The following is an 18,199-nucleotide window of genomic DNA, read 5'->3' as shown; positions in this document are numbered from 1 at the left end:
GGCAGCAACGGCGGAGAAGAAAAGAATTGACGTTTCGAGTCCTCATGACCCTTCAGAACTCAGTTCTGCTGAAGGGTCATGAGGACTCGAAACGTCAACTCTTTTCTTCTCTGCTGATGCTGCCAGACCTGCTGAGTTTTTCCAGGTAATTCTGTTTTTGTTTTGGATTTCCAGCATCCGCAGTAGTTTTTTAGTTTTTTGTCAAAATTACTTATGCCTAATCAATTACCTATTTAGGTATCTGTGGCCCATGAACTCGGAAAAATTTAACGGATTTGAGTTATCTAATTTCAAAAAGATCATGCACCCATCTACTTGCCCAGGTCACTTCAGTGTCTCATGATCCAACTCTATGATTCTAAATGTTTTCCCATGCCTATCAGCTCATAAACGTTCAAACATCAACATTTGCCGAAAGCAAGTAAAATATGGTGGCCTTGGTACCAGCTAATGCAAAAAGCCAAATGCAGGCACGATGACTCAAAACCAGCAACCTCGGGACCAAGTCCTGTGCCAGATTTTGAATTTTGCCAGTTGTCAGGTCAGGTAGTTCGGGCCAGGTCAGGCATGTATTGTATTTAAACAAAATTAAAGAAAAACTCTACTGTGCACGCCTCATCTACTTACCTACTTGCAATAACACATTCAGCACCCAGAGAGGACAGGGCAGTTATCATTCCTTTCCCAAGTCCAGTACCTCCACCAGTGATAAAGGCTACTTTACCCTTAAATGTTCCAGCAGGCAGCATCAGTGTTTGCATTTGAGGGAGCCTCACGACTTGAGCAGAGTCATTACTTTGGTACAGCACCTTTGTTCCTTGATTGAAAAACTGCAGACAAAAATACAATACTATCAACAGATTCTCAAGCCAACAGTATTTTAAATTATCAATTAAAAAAAATAATTTAAGGCATTTCACCAGTATACCAGTACACCAAGACCACAGTGAAGGAGAAAGGAGAGATGCTTGATCTTAGTCCTTGCAATATACATGGGATAGGAGAACACGCAAGCCATTAGTCCTGCCGCACCCTGTCTTGAATGGTGGTGGACAATTAAACAACTAACTGGAGGAGGAGGCTCCACAAATATCCCCTTCCTCAATAACTGGGGAGCCCAGGACCTCAGTGCAAAAGACAAGGCTGAAGCATTTGTGACCATCTTCAGACAGATCCCATCTCAGTCTCCTCCTTTGGTCCCCAGCATCACAGATGCTAATCTTCAGCCAATTGGATTCACACCACATTATATCAAGAAATGGCTGAAGGCACTGGAGACAGCAAAGGCCCTGACAACATCCCTGTAGTAGTACTGAAAACTTGTGCTCCAGAACTAGCCACATCTCTAGCCAAACTGTTCCAGTGCTGTGACAAAACTGGCATCTACCCAGCAATGTGGAAAATTGCACAGGTATGTCCTGTCAACAAAAAGCAGGAAAATACAATCCACCCAATTACTGCCCCATCAATCTATTCTTGATCATCTGCAAAATGATGAAAGGTGTTGTACCATCTACAAAACACAAGTCAGGAGTGTGACGGAAAACTCTCCACTTGCCTGGATGAGTGCCACTCCAACAACACTCAAGAAGCTCGACGCCATCCAAGACAAAACAGCCTACTTGATTGACAACCCATCCACCACCTTCAACATCCACTCTCTCCACCACTGACGCAAAGTGGCAGCAATGTGCACCATATCACAGAGTCATTACAGTGCAGGAGACCATCCGGCCCATTATATTGACACTGGCTCTCTGAATGAGCAACCTGTTCTTTTTCCCCGTAACCCAGCACATTCTTCCTTTTCAGAAAACAGTCTAATTCCCTTTTGAATGCTTTGATTGAACCTGCCTCCGCCACACTCTCAGGCAGTGCATTCCAAACCTTAACCATTCAGTGAATGAAAAACTTTTTCTCATATTGGTTTTGCATCTTTTACCAAAATCAAGATAGACTGCAGCAACTTGCCAAGCCTCCACCTTCCAAGCCTCTATCATGCAGGAGGACAAGGGCAGCAGACACGTGGGAACACTAACACTTACCTGTTCCCCTCCAAGCCACACACTATCCAGACTTACACCACATGTCCGAACTTACATATGAACATACGAATTAGAAGCAAGAGTAGGCCATTCAGTCCCTTGAGCCTGCTCCACTATTCAATAAGATCATGGTTGATCAAATTGTGGCCTCAAGTCCACATTCTGCCTACCCTCGATAATCTTTGACTCCCTCGTTAGTCAAGAATCCATCTACCGCTGACCCTGCCTCCCCCGCTCTCTAAGAAAGAGAGTTCCAAAGATTCACGGCCACCTGAGAGAAAAAATTTCTTCCATCTAAAATAGGGGACTCCTTAGTTTAAAACCTTGTTGCCTAGTTCTAATCTCTCCCACAAGGGGAAACGTTCTTTCAGCATCTATCCTGTCAAGTCCCCTCAGGATCTTGGAACTATAATTGTTGTTCTTTCATTACTGCTGGGTCAAAATCCTAGAATTTCCTTTCTTGTAGCACTGTAGGTATACCTACATCACATGGACTGCAATAGTTCAAGAAGGCAGCTCACCACCATCTTCTCAAGGGCAGTTAGGGATGGGCAACTAATGCTGGCCTTGCCAGTGGCGCTCACATCCCATGAAAGAATAAAAAAGACTGTTGTCCTATTTATCTTCCCTCAAAGGTTGTTCTCATATTATGAAGAAGCAGTTTTATCTCATGCTCTTCCAAGAAAAGGGCCCATAGTCAGGAGTTTCAAAGATAACCACCTGCCTGTTCTACACTCATTCTGATCAACTGTTGTCCCTTAGGCATTTTATAAGCTTTGTGAAGATTCATAAATGCTGCTGTGAAACAATGCTATGATTTCACCAGTGACAAATCCAAACCACTCAAAAACCACTCATTTTTTGATGTCAGTCATTCTTATAACACATCATTTGCTTATAAATGGACTTACAATGGATGTCAATGATTCTGATTGTATTATTCCTAACATTTCCTTAAAGTTGTCAGTTGTTCAACAATAAACTTTCATCATTGGTGAAAAAAAACAGAACTTTGTCCTTATCTCTAACCACCATAAGCCCAGCTTTAGTCTTGGCAAAAGATAGCATTATCAATATGAGCAGAAAGCAAAATACTGGAGATGCTATGAAACTGAAGAAATTAGAGCTGGAAATGTTAATCAGGAAACTCCCTGCAGGTCAAGCATTTGTTGAAAAACATATATCAATCAGTTAATATTTGAGCCCAAATATTATACCCTTGTTAAAAGAGGATATAAATGTAAGCCCAGCAACTACAGGCCAGTCAATTTAACCTTAGTAGTTGTGAAGTTTCCATAAATGGTAATTCAGGACAAAATTAAGTCACTTGGGCATGGCCAATTAAGGAAAGTCAGCATGGATTTGTTAAGGGAAAATTGTGTTTAACCAACTTGACTGAGTTTTTTAATAAGGTAACAGAGATGATGCAGTTGATGTGGGCTACATGGAGTTCCAAAAGGCATTTGATAAATTGATCACAACAAACTTGTGAGCAAAGTTAGAGCTCATGCTATAAAAGGGACAATAGCAAAATAGATATGAATTTGGCTGAATGGCAGGAAACAGAAAGTAATGGTTGATAGTTGTTTTTTGGACTGGAGGAAGATTTATAGTGGAGTTTCCCATGGGTCAGTGTTAGGACCCCTGCTCTTCCAGATATATATTAATTGCCTAGACCTTGGTGTACAAGGCACAATTTCAAAATCTGCATATGATACAAAACTTGAAGTATTGTGAACTGTGAGAATAGTATAGGACTTCAAAACTACATAGAACAGGCAGACAAGTGGCAGATAAAACTGAATGCAAAGAATTGTGAAGTGATTCATTTTGGTAGGAAGAATGCAGAGACACAATATAAAATAAAGGTTACAGTTCTAAAGGGGGGGGGTGGAAGAATGCAGAGACACAATGTAAAATAAAGGGTACAATTCTAAAGGGGGGTACAGGAACAGAGGGACCTTGGTGTATATGTGCATAAATCATTGAAGGTGGCAGGACAGGTTGAAAGAGAACAGTTAATAAAGCATATGGCATCCTGGCTTTAACAATAGAGGCACAGAGTACAAGAGCAAGAAACATATGGGGGTAAGCAGAACGTGGAGTTGAAGCCACAATCGGATCAGCCATGACCACACTGAATGGCAGAGCAGGCTTGAGGGGCTGAATGACATACTCCTGCTCCTAATTCATATGTTTGTATGTACGTTCATCTGTTAAACTTGTATAAAACATTGGTTCACCCTCAACTGGAGCTTTGCATCCAGTCCTGGGCATCACACTTTAGGAAGGATGTGAAGGCCAAAAGGGTGCAGAAAAGATTCACGAGAATGATTCCAGTGATGAGGATCAGTTACCTAGACTGGTGGAGTTAGGACTGTTCTCCATGGAGGACAGAAGGTTGAGAGATTTGATAAAAGGTATTTGAACTTGTGAGGGGTCTGAACAGAGCGGATAGGGAGAAACTGATCCCATTGGTGGAAGGATTGGGAACCAGAGCACAAATTTAAGGTAACTCCACCATTTTCTGTTTTCTCATTAGTTACTTCACACCAGTTACATCTCTAATGTTTTCCAGTATTGATGAAAAACTCATCAGTTTCTCTCTCGATAGATACTGCCTGATCGGCTGTACGTTTCCAGCATTCTCTGTTTTTTTCCGAGTGTGAAATGAACTATTTCTTCAAACTTCACACTTTTCCCTGAATAAAGTTCTCAATTGACGCACTAAAATATTCATCAAAACACGTTCCCAGCGGTATCTCACCCGCTCATCTCTACTAAAGCGAGCTGCTGTTACAGTAAACCTGCGCCACAATCCGGACAACTTCAAACCAACAAAAACAGCCATTGCTCCTCCAAACCGGATTCAAAATCCTCCGACTTTATTAACAATCTCAATGGACAGGCTGTCTTGACTCCGCCCCCATGCCTACTGGATTACGTAGTTTTCGCGTTACCCCGCCCCCACGGGCGGGGGTGGGTGGGGCGAGAGGCCACGTGGTTCTCTCTTTACCCCGCCCCGTGCCTGGTAGATCACGTGGGGCTCGCTTTGCTCCGCCCCCAGCTGGGTGGTCACGTGGGACTTACTGATGACGCGAGGCCGTGGAGAGCGGTCCATGTTGTTTCGGTGATGTGGTCCTTAGTGCCAATAATCGCGGCTGGAGGTAGTACGGTTTGTTTATGGTTTCTTGTCCATGTTGTTTACACATTTGTTAAGGCTCCCCACCGTTGGTTGTTGCACGAGCTGTCCGAGAGTGACGTGCATGTCGTTGTCCTCACCTTGTTGCACACATTAATGGGAACTTGTCTGTTCCTGCAGCCGCCTGTGGGGAATATCAGGCGAGTGGGCCGCCAGTTTAAGATCTGTTGATTAATACGTGTATCTGCCTCATGCATTAAGGCAACTGAATGTTTGGTTGGTAGAAAGTTGGATGGGCCCGGTTTTGAAAGTCCAATGATTGGCTGGACAGGAAGGACAAAGTCATAAAATCATAAGTTTACAGCACAGGAAGACCCCACTCGGCCCATTGTGTATGCGCTGGTTGGAAAAGGAGCCACTCAACCTGACCCCACTTTCCAGCATTTGGTCTACAACCCTACAGATGGTGGTACTTGAGGTGTTATCCACACCCCTTTTAAATGTAAAGGCAAAATACTGCAGATGCTGCAAATCTGAATTAAAAACAGAAAATGCTGGGCCAGAATTTTGAGGTCTGCTTGGGCGAGTGGACCTGGGAGCGGCTGGGAAATGGAGGATGGGCCTGGTTTTGAAAGGCCAGTGATTGGCTGGACTGGAAGGGCAAAGTCATAAAACCATGTAAAGTTTACGGCACAGGAAGACGCCACTCGACCCAATGTGTCTGCACCAGCTGAAAAAGGAGCCATCCAGCCTGATCGCACTTTCCAGCATCGGCACTCGGCCCCTGACTGCAATTTCAGGCTGGCTGGCCAATTAACGTGAAAGGTGCACTGAAGGCTTAGCGTTGCCAGGGTAGGGGTAGGGGTAGGAGGAGGGTGAGCGCTGATGTCGGTGTGGGGGAGCACGCACTGAAAGCTCCCAGAAGGCAGAGAGCTGCCTCAGGGAGCTAAAGAATTTAAAACTATCAAATAAAGATTTTAAAATGCATTAGAAAATGTCCACACATTGGACTTATTCACCTAAACATATAGATTATAGAAATTCTGCCCAAACATTTTTATTTTATTTTAACTAATATCGGAAACCTCATCGCGGCTGTTGGATGAGGTTTCCTCAAAAATCCAAAGGCTGCCTGGCCGATTTGCCTGCCCACCAGCCGTAACATTGGACGGGTAGTGAAAAATCCAGGTTAATTAATACATTAATGGCCTTAATAGGCCACTTAATTGCTGGTGGGCACGCTGCCGACTCTTGCACGCACCTGCCAACTGAAATATCGTGTGAGTATGCGATGACATCAGGCCACTGTAAAATGTAAAATTATGCCCCAGAAAACCTCAGCAGGTCTGACAGCATCTAGAGAGAGAAACCGAGTTAACGTTTCGAGTCTGTAGGACTCTTCAGAGTTTTTAAATGTTGAGGGTTTCTGTCTCTCCTACCCTTTTGGGTGGTGAGTCCAGATCCCAACAACCCTCTGGGTGAAATTTGTTTTCCTCACCTCCCCTCTAATCTTTCTAACGATCACTTTAAATCTATGCCCTATAGTTACTGATCTCTTTACTAAAGTAAATAAGCCCTTCCCATCCACTCTATCCAGATCCCTTACAATTTTGTACATCTCAATCAAATCTCCCCTCAGCCTCCTCTGTTCCAAGGAGAACAACCCCAGCCTATCAGTCTTGCCTCATAGCTGCAATTTTTCAGTCCTGGCACATCCTCACAAATCTCCTCTGTACCCTCTCTAGTGTAATTACATTCTTTCTGAAATGAGGTGACTAGATCTGCACACAGTACTCAAGTCTGTTTGACATTAATGACATGTGGAGTGGGATGAAAGGCTGACCCTACAGGATATGATAAGAACATAGGAAGAGGAGTGGGCCATTTAGCCCTGTGAGCCTGTTATGTCATTTAAAGAGATCATGGCTGATCTCTATCCTAATACTACCCACCCACCTTAGCTCCCATGACCCTTAATACCCATGACTAGCAAAAATGTATCCCAAATTCACAATTATTAATTGAACTAACTGAAGAGTTTGGAATAAAGAAGGAAACAGCAAAAGCAGTCTAAAATAGTATACTCTGTGTTACATCTTGAAGCAGTTAGAAGTGATGTTATAAATGGTACAGAGTTACTAATGCACAAAGCAATAGAAAAAGTTAGGGAATTAGAGATAGCAGCTAGATTGTTGGGCTATGATTTTATATTAATGGAAACTTGGCTTCAGCCTGCATAATGTTGAAATCTAAATGGTTTTGCTATAATATATTTCAGAGAAATATATTATTAATTAACCTTATTAATTATAAAGATTCTTGCAGCATGGAATGTTTTGCTACAGAGCATGATTAAGGCAAAACAAATTGTTACCCTAATAGGTAAATAAGATAATGACTGGAGTTAGAGTTCAAAACTGGATTGTAGGACTAATTTTGGATTACTTGAGCAAAGAGCCAACAGAGATATAATGGGGACAATGGTTGCCTTCTGCTGTAAAGGTCATGGGGGTATGTGATGCTGATAATAGCTACCTCAAAAAGGTAAATATTCTCAAACATTGACATTCCACACTTCAATGAGAAAAAAAAACTAGGTTGTAGACACCAAATAATTGGAAAGAAATTGATCGTGTGATTTGTAGGTAAGTTAGTGAAGTTTGTGGGAATAGATTTGTAAAAATAAAGAAATGCCCAACAAGGAAGGATAGATGGCTGGAACTGCTTTGGGGTAATGAAGCAGAGCAATTAAGCAACCTGAAGGTGAGAGAAAAATTGAAACATAGTGACCATAAATGAGATTCAAACTGATAAAGATACAGAGAAAGAGGAATTGTGAATTAAGCTGTTGGAATAAAAGTTAGCTAACCTCAGTGTATTAATAAATAAAAACAGAAAATGCTGGAAAAACTCAGCAGGTCTGGCATCATCTATGGAGAGAGAAACAGAGTTAATGTTAAAAGTCTGTATGATTTCTTCAGATTTTCAACATCCGCAGTATTTTGCTTTAATCACCAGTGTGTTAATGGTGGACCTAGCCCAGTTTAAATGGTTGGGGAAAAAAACCAATGGCATATCAGCAGTGAGGAATCTTTAAATCTGAGTTGCTTAATTATATTCCAAATAGGATTGGTGGAGAGTGCATGCCAATGACTGAGGTTTCATTGATGAAATTAGAGAAATAAAGTGGCATTTCATTGGTGTCTTTTTGGGCAAACGCATCAGACTATTTACTTTTTAAAGCTGTTATTGCTTTGTGAATAAACGTAGTAGCCAATTTGCACGGAATTAGACCCCATGAAAAGCAAATGAGATGAACAGCCAACTGATCTAAGCGTGATTCTAGTTGAGGAAGAAATATTTGCCATGACACCATGAGCTGTTTGCTCTTTGCATAGTACATTAGAACCTTGCAGGGGGCACCTCATTTTAATGTCTTGTTAATGATTCCTGAAAATGCAGTACTCCCTCATTATTACATTTAGTATCGGCCAATTTTTTTTGCCCTCAAGTCTGAAGCCTGAAAATGCACTCTATTTTTAAAGCCACATGATAAATATAGAGGGGCTAATATGGAAGAAAACTAAGAAAGACTGCACAAACATTTTTATTAGGAAAGGGGCATCAAATATAAGATTGTGGATAATGCAAACAGAAAAGTTGGTCTTTTATAAACATATAAATATAGAAATAGTCATATGTCTGACCATATTTGGCCACAAAAGAAAATAAAGATTTGCTTAACAAATATTTGTGTTCATTGTCTGTAATGGAAGGTAAAAGTTGGACTGCAACTTTATCTGAGGAAAACATGAAAAAAAATCATTACCGGTAATAGAAGTTCCAAAAGAAATTTATTTAAATTGTTAATGGGACTGAAAGAAGAAAAGTCACCAATCGTATGCTTTATATTCGTGTTTCTGCGAGTCCAACTGCATCTTAATACATGCAATAAAATTATAATAAAAAGTTCAGAATAAAGATTTTTTTTAATGCAATATATTCTTCTGTTCAAATGTTTTTTAAATGAGGGGTTAAATTGCTGACCATAAATTATCAATGTAAATCCAACAGTTTTTGTTTAAATTTGACCTTTGGAACGTAAATAGCAATGACAAAGCAATCTTTATTACCCATTCCAAGGCGTTCTGGAGTCAATTGTGCTGTGGAGGATGAGACACGTGTAGGCTAGGTTCTGGTGTTGTTGGAAACTTATTATTGAAGGAAGTTTCTTGTTTACTTCTGAATACATTTCTTGCAAGAATTGAAGTGCAACCAATAATCTTGACAAGTCCTGCATATTCACAGTTATCATCAATGTCAGGATTATTATTTAAGACTGTTACTCTATTTAAAGTATTTGAATAGATCGGACGTCTCTGTAAACTTAATTTCTGCTTTATTGATTTATTGTATCCATTAATATTTTCTTCATGTTCCAGAAGAGCCCTACCATTTGTTAGCTGGTGTAGATTACGTTGTTGGTCGAAAGAACTGTGTAATCCTTCTATGTGATGATCAATCCATTAGTCGATCGCATGCTGCACTTTCAGTTAGTCATCCTGCTGCAAATCTGGTGAGAAATCACATTTCAATTTTACTTTTTTAGAATGCAATACTACTTTCCTCGTGTTACAATCTTAAGTTGCTACTTGCAATTTTTAAAAATCATACAATTCAATTATAACCACCACTTTGATCATTAACACAAAGATTATATTAGCTGCAATATGTAGGAAATAACTCCAAAAAAAACAGTTCTTTCATTTCGGTGCTTAACAAAACTAGATAAACTAAAGCACTACCTTTAACAAAAAGTGCTCTTGTAGCTACAGTGAGCACCTTTAAGAATCAGGAAATTCTGCTATTGTGATAGAATGATGAACTTCACTATGGGCAGGATTTTCCCATTGACGGGCCTGCTCGCCGACGTGTAAAATGATGCGCGGTTACGTCGGGAGGAACTCCCGACGTCACCGCACCTCCTTTAAATTTTCAGGTAGGCGGGTGCTCAGCAAAATCAGCTGTATGCCTGCCAACCTGTCAATATCCAATTGAGGCCATTGACAGAATCATTAGACTAATTAATGGACCTGCCCGTCCAATCTTAAGGTTGGCGGGCAGGCCAGGAGCCCTGGCGGGAATTAGAAAAAGCATGAAACCTCATCCATGGGCGGGATGAGGTTTCATGTAGGTTTTTAAAAATTTAATGAAAGTTTTTTAAAAAAATTATGGACATGTCCTAGCTCATGTGACAGTATCACATGAGGGGACATGTCAGGAATTTTTTTTTTCTATTTTTTAATATTTTTAACAGTAGAGGTGATCTCCCTGAGGCAGCACTTAGCCTCAGGGAGATGAGTGCACTCTTTTGTGCGCATGTGCGAAAGAGCACACTCTCCAGGTTTAGGGCCGCCTGCACAGGGAGCGCATGGCACTTCCGTGCGGACATAATGCTGGGCGGGCCTTAATTGGCCCACCCACATAAAATGGCGGCGCGCCCCCAATTGGGGGCATCAATCGGAGGCATGCTTCCGTGTGCCCACACTTCAACTTCGCCCCCGATGGGGGGCGGAAATCCTGCCCTATGGATTCAGATTGGAAAGTGAGCCTTAATGAACACTTGCTACAGGTAACAGGTATAGCCTGTGCCTCTGATGTATACAGTCTGTTGAAGGAGGGATGGGTAGAGACAGAAATGGAGTATGGATGGACAAAATTTAATTTTTTAAAGAACGTTAACATTTTCAGGAAGTGTAAATTATATTATCTCATTCCATCTGTATTTATTCTACTATTTTAATTTAATTATTTGAATTGGAATTTGTAACTTTCCAAAATGATTTCAGAATCTGATTCATTGTAGAAGATGCTATTACTATATGGGATGACTGTGCCAAGTGATTTTAATTGAGCAACAGATTATAGGCAAATATAGTGAATAATCATAAAGTAACACAACTTGCTAATTATGGCAAAATACATGCTTGCATTAGAAAGTAATATTGATTTGATAGTGAATTAGCTGATTATTTTTTTATCCAGTCACTAAAGGACCCAGCTGTACATTGGAGAGGGTCATACACTTTCTTTTGTTTTTCACTCTTCAATGGGGTTGTAAGAATGTCAGAAGTGTGGTACATAAATCTAAGTTGCCCCAAGATACTTTAAGTTTAAAAAAAAAGACTAAACTGGTACTGAACTGTCTCACTTGGCCCTGTTGGTGTTTTAAGCTTAGGCGAGAGGTTGCAAATTAAACTTTTCTATGCAGCTCCACTTATGTAACAAGATAAATAAGAGTGGCGGATATGGACAATATTCTGCATTTGTGAGGTCATGACAGCAGAACTTCATTGTGTTTGATGTGGAGAAATTCAGCACCAAGTGTCTGCTTCTATTCAAAACTTCAACATGATAACAAATGTGACTAAGACATGAGTAATTGCCTGATAACCATCTTTGTAGCTTTGAAAAATTACAAAGAATTCAATAAAATAATTTTATTGTGTGAAAGTCCTTATAACATGATAAATCCACGAGATTGCAATGTAAACATGGCAATTGCATTTGTAGTTTACATTTTTAAAAAATTATTCTGTTACCTAATAGCAGTGCCACTTTCAGCAAAACACCTAATAATTACTTTATGTAGAGTAGTACGCAATGACCATCGCAACTAATTTAACAGCTGACTATTGTCCTGGAGAACAGAAGATTTTAATAGTGCATGTTTAGCATTCTAAATTTATTTCCTGTTTCTTTAAAGACTCAAGCTGGCAGAAACTCTGTACTGACACTAAGAGATACTTCAAAGTATGGAACCTTTGTAAATGAGGAGCGCTTACAGAATGACAGCCCAAGGATCTTGCAGTCAGGAGAATTGATCACATTTGGAGTTTTCCAAAGCAAATTCAGGTAACAGTTTCCTGCCTTTTCATCAAAGTTTGACACAAAATTATCATGATTAGCATTTGAAATTGGTATATCTTATTTCATTGAGAGCGCTACACAACATTTCAGTTGAAATCAGAGGCATTTGAAAGACAGAATAAAATGAAGTCCTCCTGGTCAGAGCTTTTCATTATTTCCCACCATTCCAGATGAGACTCTACCTACCTGGACAAAAAGATATAAAGGCCCGTAACTTCCGCACTCCCCAGCGTCGGATTTGGGGGGTACCGAAAGATGCGCTGGGGAATCCTCCTGGCAAGTACGCAGGCAAGGGTTTGCATGACAATTGCCCAGAAGTGCACACTTCCACTGGACAATTGCGCTGCTTTACGGTAGCTAGTGCTGTAAAAAAGGGGGCGTGGCTTCCTTGAATACACTGGATCTAGACTTTGCTGGGGCCTGCGAGGAGTCTTCTGATGCAGGCCCCAAGCAGCTCCTGCGAACGGAAGTATCAGCGTTATTTTCAGGACCGGCTAAGTAGGTAATTATTTCTTCTAATTTCTGCAGGCCAGCACATTCTGATGCTAGCCGGAGGTTAAGGCCCAAAATATCCCACAACCCATTTTGTAGAAGAGCAGGGAGTTCTTCCAGTCTCCTGGCCAATGTTCATCTTTAGTCAATACCTCCAAAATATATCATTTGCTCATTTGTCTCAGTGACTGTGGAAATTGGATTATTGCAAACTAGCTGCTGCATTTTTAATAATTATTGAAACCATACAACTTTGTCTGCATCCTAATTCCTATACTAAATTCTTCCACACCTAGAAGCTTCCAAATGTTAACAGAATTTGTTTACAAGCTATTCAATAAAGCAATTTGTTATCATGCTAAATCCACGTCTTTTTGAATTGTCCTTTGTAAGAAAAAAGCTACTTTTCTTTCTGCTACAGAATTTAGTGGAAAAAAAAGGTAACAACTGTTTTTTTTATTATAGAAACTGTCCAGTTTAGCCTTAGAGGAATGAGTTTTACCAGCTCATTAACTAAAACAACTTTTCTGATCTAGAAAAGTTGGAAGATGTTCTCAGTTATGCTGAAACTGACATCTACCTTTCAATCCTACAAAATTATCTGTCATTGAAGGAAGAGGACAATAATGGAACAATTTTTTGCATAATTGTGTTTTGCGAGCCTGACTCGCCCATGATTTCTTTAAGAGGGGATCACACGACCTTTTGTGTATTTTGTTTCTATCACACATTGACTGATATTGATATTCTGAGTATTCTTTAAAGAAATTATTGTGATTATATAATTTTTCTGAGACAGTCACTGGCAGTCAGTGAATTCATTGTCATTTTCAAGTGCTACCATTTGATTTTCCTATATATTAATATGTTCCTTTTTATACTATGCAATGCAATAAATATATTTTTCCCCTCAGAGTAGAATATGAACCCCTGATTGTATGCTCTTCCTGTTTGGATGGGCCAGGAAAAATCATGTTAAATAAGTGCGTTCAACAACTTGGAGGTCATCTTAGCAACAATTGGACAGAAGCTAACACTCACCTTGTCATGTCATCAGTCAAGATCACTGTGAAGGTCAGCTGAATGGAATGAAGCAAAATAATGTTTCACTTTACCAGTTTTTATGAAAGACTTTGCCAAGCTTTAAATCAATGCCAGCTGTAAACAACTGAGCACTTTGTCTTAACTACAAATACAACTCCTTCATTTTCAGTTTTAAACATTATAAAATTAAATTCCCAGGTTTTGAAATTACTGCTGACCAGTTTCTACTAACCCAAATAGGATTCTGAGCCCCAAAAGTGGTTCTATGTGTAATTTTTAACTTTTGAGAAGATGCTCAGTGTGCTCTACAGTATTTTGGCTTTTAGAACATAATTGAAAATATTTCTGACTTCAATGGGAACACAATTAAAATATTTTAAAAATGAACTTAGTTTTTTTAAACATAAACTGAAAAGTTTCCAGGAAGTTTTATGTTGTTAAAATCTTACTGCAACTTGGATATGAATCGATTCTTTAAAACGCCAGCATATTACGGTAGTGAGATAAGACTGCTCTTTCTGGATTGATTATTTTCAGATGTCCTGAATAGTTTTCATTGCAAGCGTTCTGGTGTTTGATTGCTTGATAACTTGCCTTGGCTTTCGGTCCGGCAGCATCTTAATTTCAAATTCCTCCACGGTCTCACCCAACCCTAACTCTGTAACCCTTTACTTCCGCACTCCCTTAATTCTGTCCTCTTACGTATTGTTGATTTTCTTTGCTCCTGCATTCGCAGCCTTTCCTTTAGTTGTCTAGGCCCCACGCTCTGGAATTCTCTCCCTAAACCTCTCTGCTCTCCACATTTCAGTCCTCAAAATCTACCTATTTGACCAAGCTTTTGGTCACCTGTCCTAATACCACCTTATGTTGCTCAATGTCAAATTGTTTGAAGTGTCTTGGAATATTTTACTCTATTCCAAGACACACATTATATGTGCAAGCTTGATCATCAAATTACCTGTTTCTCTTGTTATTGTTTTATGAGTACAAAATGTGAGTTAACGCATGCAAATATTTTCAAGTATGTTGCTTAAATTGTGATAGACGTAATGTTCTTTAAATCGAGACATAGCTAATCATATATCAAATTGCTTTTTAAAAGCAACTAGCTCACAATTTAATTCCTTTGACAAACTGTGACTTGTGCCTACTTTGAATAAGGAAGTTAACAGTAGATTATATGATGTCTAAGCATTGGTTAGTTGATATGTACCGATTGTAATAATATCTCCATTCTTTTTCTTTCCTATAAGACCATATGTGCAATGATTTGTTGTCGACCCATTGTAAAACCAGAATTTTTTGTCAGTCTTATCGAGGCAATCCAGAATAGACAACGCTTTCCCAGGCCAGAAAGGTAATGGAAATTTGTCAGTTTCCGTAAACTATCAGAGCTTTGGCAGTCTCCACAATATATACTTTTAACAGTGTAAATGTGCTATATGACGTAATAGTTACAAATTGAGAAAGATAAGTGAACAAAGGATGATAATCACAATAGAACAGAGTATTAGCTCTCCATTACTTGGTTTGCAATGCTATTGTCATTGGCAATATGTTAATGAAATGTCAAATTATATTCTGAACAAGAAATATAACCAAGGAACATAAATGTACAGTTGTCCTTTTTTAATTCCTAATTTTAGGAAATATTTTGCAACTTTTTATATATTAAAAACTGTGTAGGGATGCAACATTCCAAATATGCTACACCTATGCATAATGATGTGCGCATAATGGCTTGGAATTTGCGATAATGATGGGTTATCAGCGATTACCATTATAAATGAAGGAGATTTGACTGACTTTTACAGTATGTACATGCCCAACTCAATGCGTAATACCAGAAGTTTCTGTTAGAAACACCTAGCTCCTTCACAGATTGTGCTGCTGCTCTTTTGTTGAGGCATTGAAATTGCTGCAATGGCATGATTTTGCTGTACTTGCCCACTAGTTCTGCACCTGTTGAGATGTCTCTGTTGCCCACACAGAACTGCTGCCAGTCAAGATATGCAGTGATTTGTAGGAAAGCCTGTAATCTGATCTCAAAAATAGCTTCCCCTGCCCTCTTTCCCATGGCAACGTGAAACATCTTGCTAATCTTGCATTGAAGTAGAAATGCTAATTCACTATAACTCCTGTCACTGACAAACGGGAAACAGAAATCAGGAATTCAGTTCCCACTGCAGCCACTGGTGCATGTGTAGTTTCTCCAATGCTTATGTCATCATTGCGCACCCTAGTTTCTGCTGAATTCCAGTGCTTGCCTCTCCTGCAGCTGTCAGTTGCAAGATTGAATAAAGACCACCTCCGGTTCTCTGTCTGTCCCTGGTGTTCTGCGTTCTCTTCTGCAAGGAGGGAAAGAAGAGGCATATAACTGTGTCTAAAAGCATGTCTTACCAAATGGATGGATAGCATTTGTTGAAAGCGACTGAGGGAGAGCTGCAACATTGCATGAAGGATGAGGGTGAGTTTCAGTGGCAAATGAGAAGTTACGCAGACAGAGAGGGATGGATAGTGTGGAAATGATATACTGGAGTAGGTTTGAGAGGGGAGAGTGAAGGGGGCGGTGTAATACATCAAGATGTTGTTGAATTTACCACCGTTATAACGTTTCCTGCCCTGATTAGGTCATTAAACTGCCTTTGTATCGAATCCACAAGAGTGGCACCACATTACAGATGCTTCCCTCATGAATAATCTCCAGCCTCACAAGCTTCTTCCTCCCATTAGCGGGGAACAGAATGGCCCTGTGGGTCTTTGTTTATCCCAGCATCACATCAGGAAGGCGTTACTAGAGAAAGATTTGCAGACTTGGAATGTTGGGGCTCCATTCTGACAGTTCTTTCTTAAGTTCGCACATCTCCAGAATCTATCAAATGTCATCTTTGCAATGTCCCTTTAAATACTGGTGTTGCAATTGACTTATTCAGGTCATTACCATGCCCGCTCGACCTTTGTTGGCCGCAAAACCCAGAGGCTAGATGTAAGCATAGTGGCTGGATTGAAAAGCTCACGCGAGCCCACCTGGGCCAGAATTTTTCAGTCGGCGGGAGTGGGCAGGGGCAGTTGCGGAGCCGATCGCTGCCCGCAATCAGTTCTGCGCTGTCATTTTACGCAGGCGGGCCTTAATTGGCCCAATTAAAGCCCGCCCAGCGTAAGACATGAGCTGTAGCGCTCAGCGCTACCTGTGAGGGCGGGGGGAGGAGAGAGAGTCGGGCCCAGCACTCTTTTGCACATGCGCACGAAAGAACGCTCCAACGAACGCACAGAGCTGCCTCGGAGATTGAAGCGGTTTTCAAATAAATGGATTGAAAACTTATTTAAACATGTCACATGAGATAGGACACATTTTTATATTTCATAATTTTTTATTTATTTACTGAAAGTTTTAGGAAACCTCATCCCACTTGTGGATGAGGTTTCCTAAAAAATTTGAAGGCCGCTTGGCCTTTTCGCCTGCCAGCCAACTTTAAGGTTGGATGGGCAGCGGCAACAACGACCTTAATTACTTCCTTAATAAGTCATTTAAATATCGGCTGGTGCGCAGCGGACTCCGACACGCACTCGCCGAACGAAACATTGCGATGACATCGGGATCATGCCTGACGTCATCGTGCGTCATTTTACGCGTCGGCATGTCATGCCCGTCCCCACACACCGACTGAAAAATTCTGCCCTTGGTTTCTTGGACACTAATAACAGACCTTGTTCCCACCACATTGGCTAGTAAAGGGATACTTCACTCTCACTGTTCCTTGCCTTTTTCACTGGCATTGATCCTCTGTTGAGGGACTAAAGCTATAAAAGACCATAGGATTAGAGGAAATGTCCACTGACAAGCCCATGAAAAGTCTGGGTAGTTGTCAGTGAAGCGAAAAGCAAGTTCCATTCCTTCTCTGCTCAGAGCAAAATCTGGGGCATTATTTCATGATGTGACAGAGCTGCCTAAATTAAAAATAGTTGCCCCACCTTTTGAAACCCCTCCAAAGGGAAAAGCTTGCATGATAGAAATGTTCAGTTAAAAAATGCAAACCACCTTACAAATAAGCAAGGTGACTTACTAAAAATTTAATGGATAAATAATTGAGAAAGAGATAAAGAGAACCCACCGAAAACTCATGCTTCGAAGACATTTGTAGTAAAATATCAATTACAACATCACTAGGCCATACAAAGCTGTAATCTAAATGTGCATTAGGAAGAAGCTTTATAAGAACAATAATGAATACTATCTGTAATTGAGAACAAATCACCTGATCACCACGATGAGCAGAGCAACTAAATTCTTTGATAATTTTACCTTGCAGTGAGAAACAATTTGAAACTGAAAAATTGAACTTCTTACCTCCCACACCTAGGGGAGAATTCTCCCCATGTCGGGCGAGCCGTGGGCGGGTGCGGACCCGATTGCCACCCACGATCGGGTCCACGCTGCCATTTTACGCGGGCGGGCCAATTAAGGCCCATCCAGCGTATTTCTTGACTCGTGGGGATAGCGGGAGTTGGCGTGCACTGACTGCCAGGTCCAATGGCGACCCGGCGG

At 40.6% G+C, this 18,199-nt stretch overlaps 2 protein-coding genes across 5 annotated transcripts in view; one reads left to right on the top strand and one right to left on the bottom strand.

The window, feature by feature from the left end:
• Window positions 1–4,961, bottom strand: part of decr1 (2,4-dienoyl CoA reductase 1, mitochondrial) — a 31,149-nt gene extending 26,188 nt beyond the window's left edge. The window contains exons 1-2 of the mRNA XM_078540719.1: window positions 4,813–4,961; window positions 628–830 (exon numbers count right to left, since the gene is read on the bottom strand). Coding sequence (XP_078396845.1) covers window positions 628–830; window positions 4,813–4,896 — 287 coding nt within the window. The 5' untranslated portion in view covers window positions 4,897–4,961. The remainder of the gene's footprint in view (window positions 1–627; window positions 831–4,812) is intronic.
• Window positions 4,962–5,079: 118 nt separating this feature from the next.
• Window positions 5,080–18,199, top strand: part of nbn (nibrin) — a 65,140-nt gene continuing 52,020 nt past the window's right edge. For 3 of the 4 annotated variants that reach the window (XM_078540717.1, XM_078540718.1, XM_078540714.1), the window contains exons 1-5: window positions 5,080–5,212; window positions 9,630–9,763; window positions 11,954–12,102; window positions 13,524–13,683; window positions 14,907–15,010. In XM_078540717.1, coding sequence (XP_078396843.1) covers window positions 5,179–5,212; window positions 9,630–9,763; window positions 11,954–12,102; window positions 13,524–13,683; window positions 14,907–15,010 — 581 coding nt within the window. In that variant the 5' untranslated portion in view covers window positions 5,080–5,178. The remainder of the gene's footprint in view (window positions 5,213–9,629; window positions 9,764–11,953; window positions 12,103–13,523; window positions 13,684–14,906; window positions 15,011–18,199) is intronic. The other variant, XM_078540716.1, reaches the window with a different exon arrangement.

This window comes from Cetorhinus maximus, chromosome 4, assembly GCF_964194155.1.
Source record: "Cetorhinus maximus chromosome 4, sCetMax3.hap1.1, whole genome shotgun sequence".
NCBI lineage: Eukaryota > Metazoa > Chordata > Chondrichthyes > Lamniformes > Cetorhinidae > Cetorhinus > Cetorhinus maximus.
Note: the sequence above shows the minus strand (reverse complement) of the source record. Positions and strands in the feature narration are given on the sequence as shown.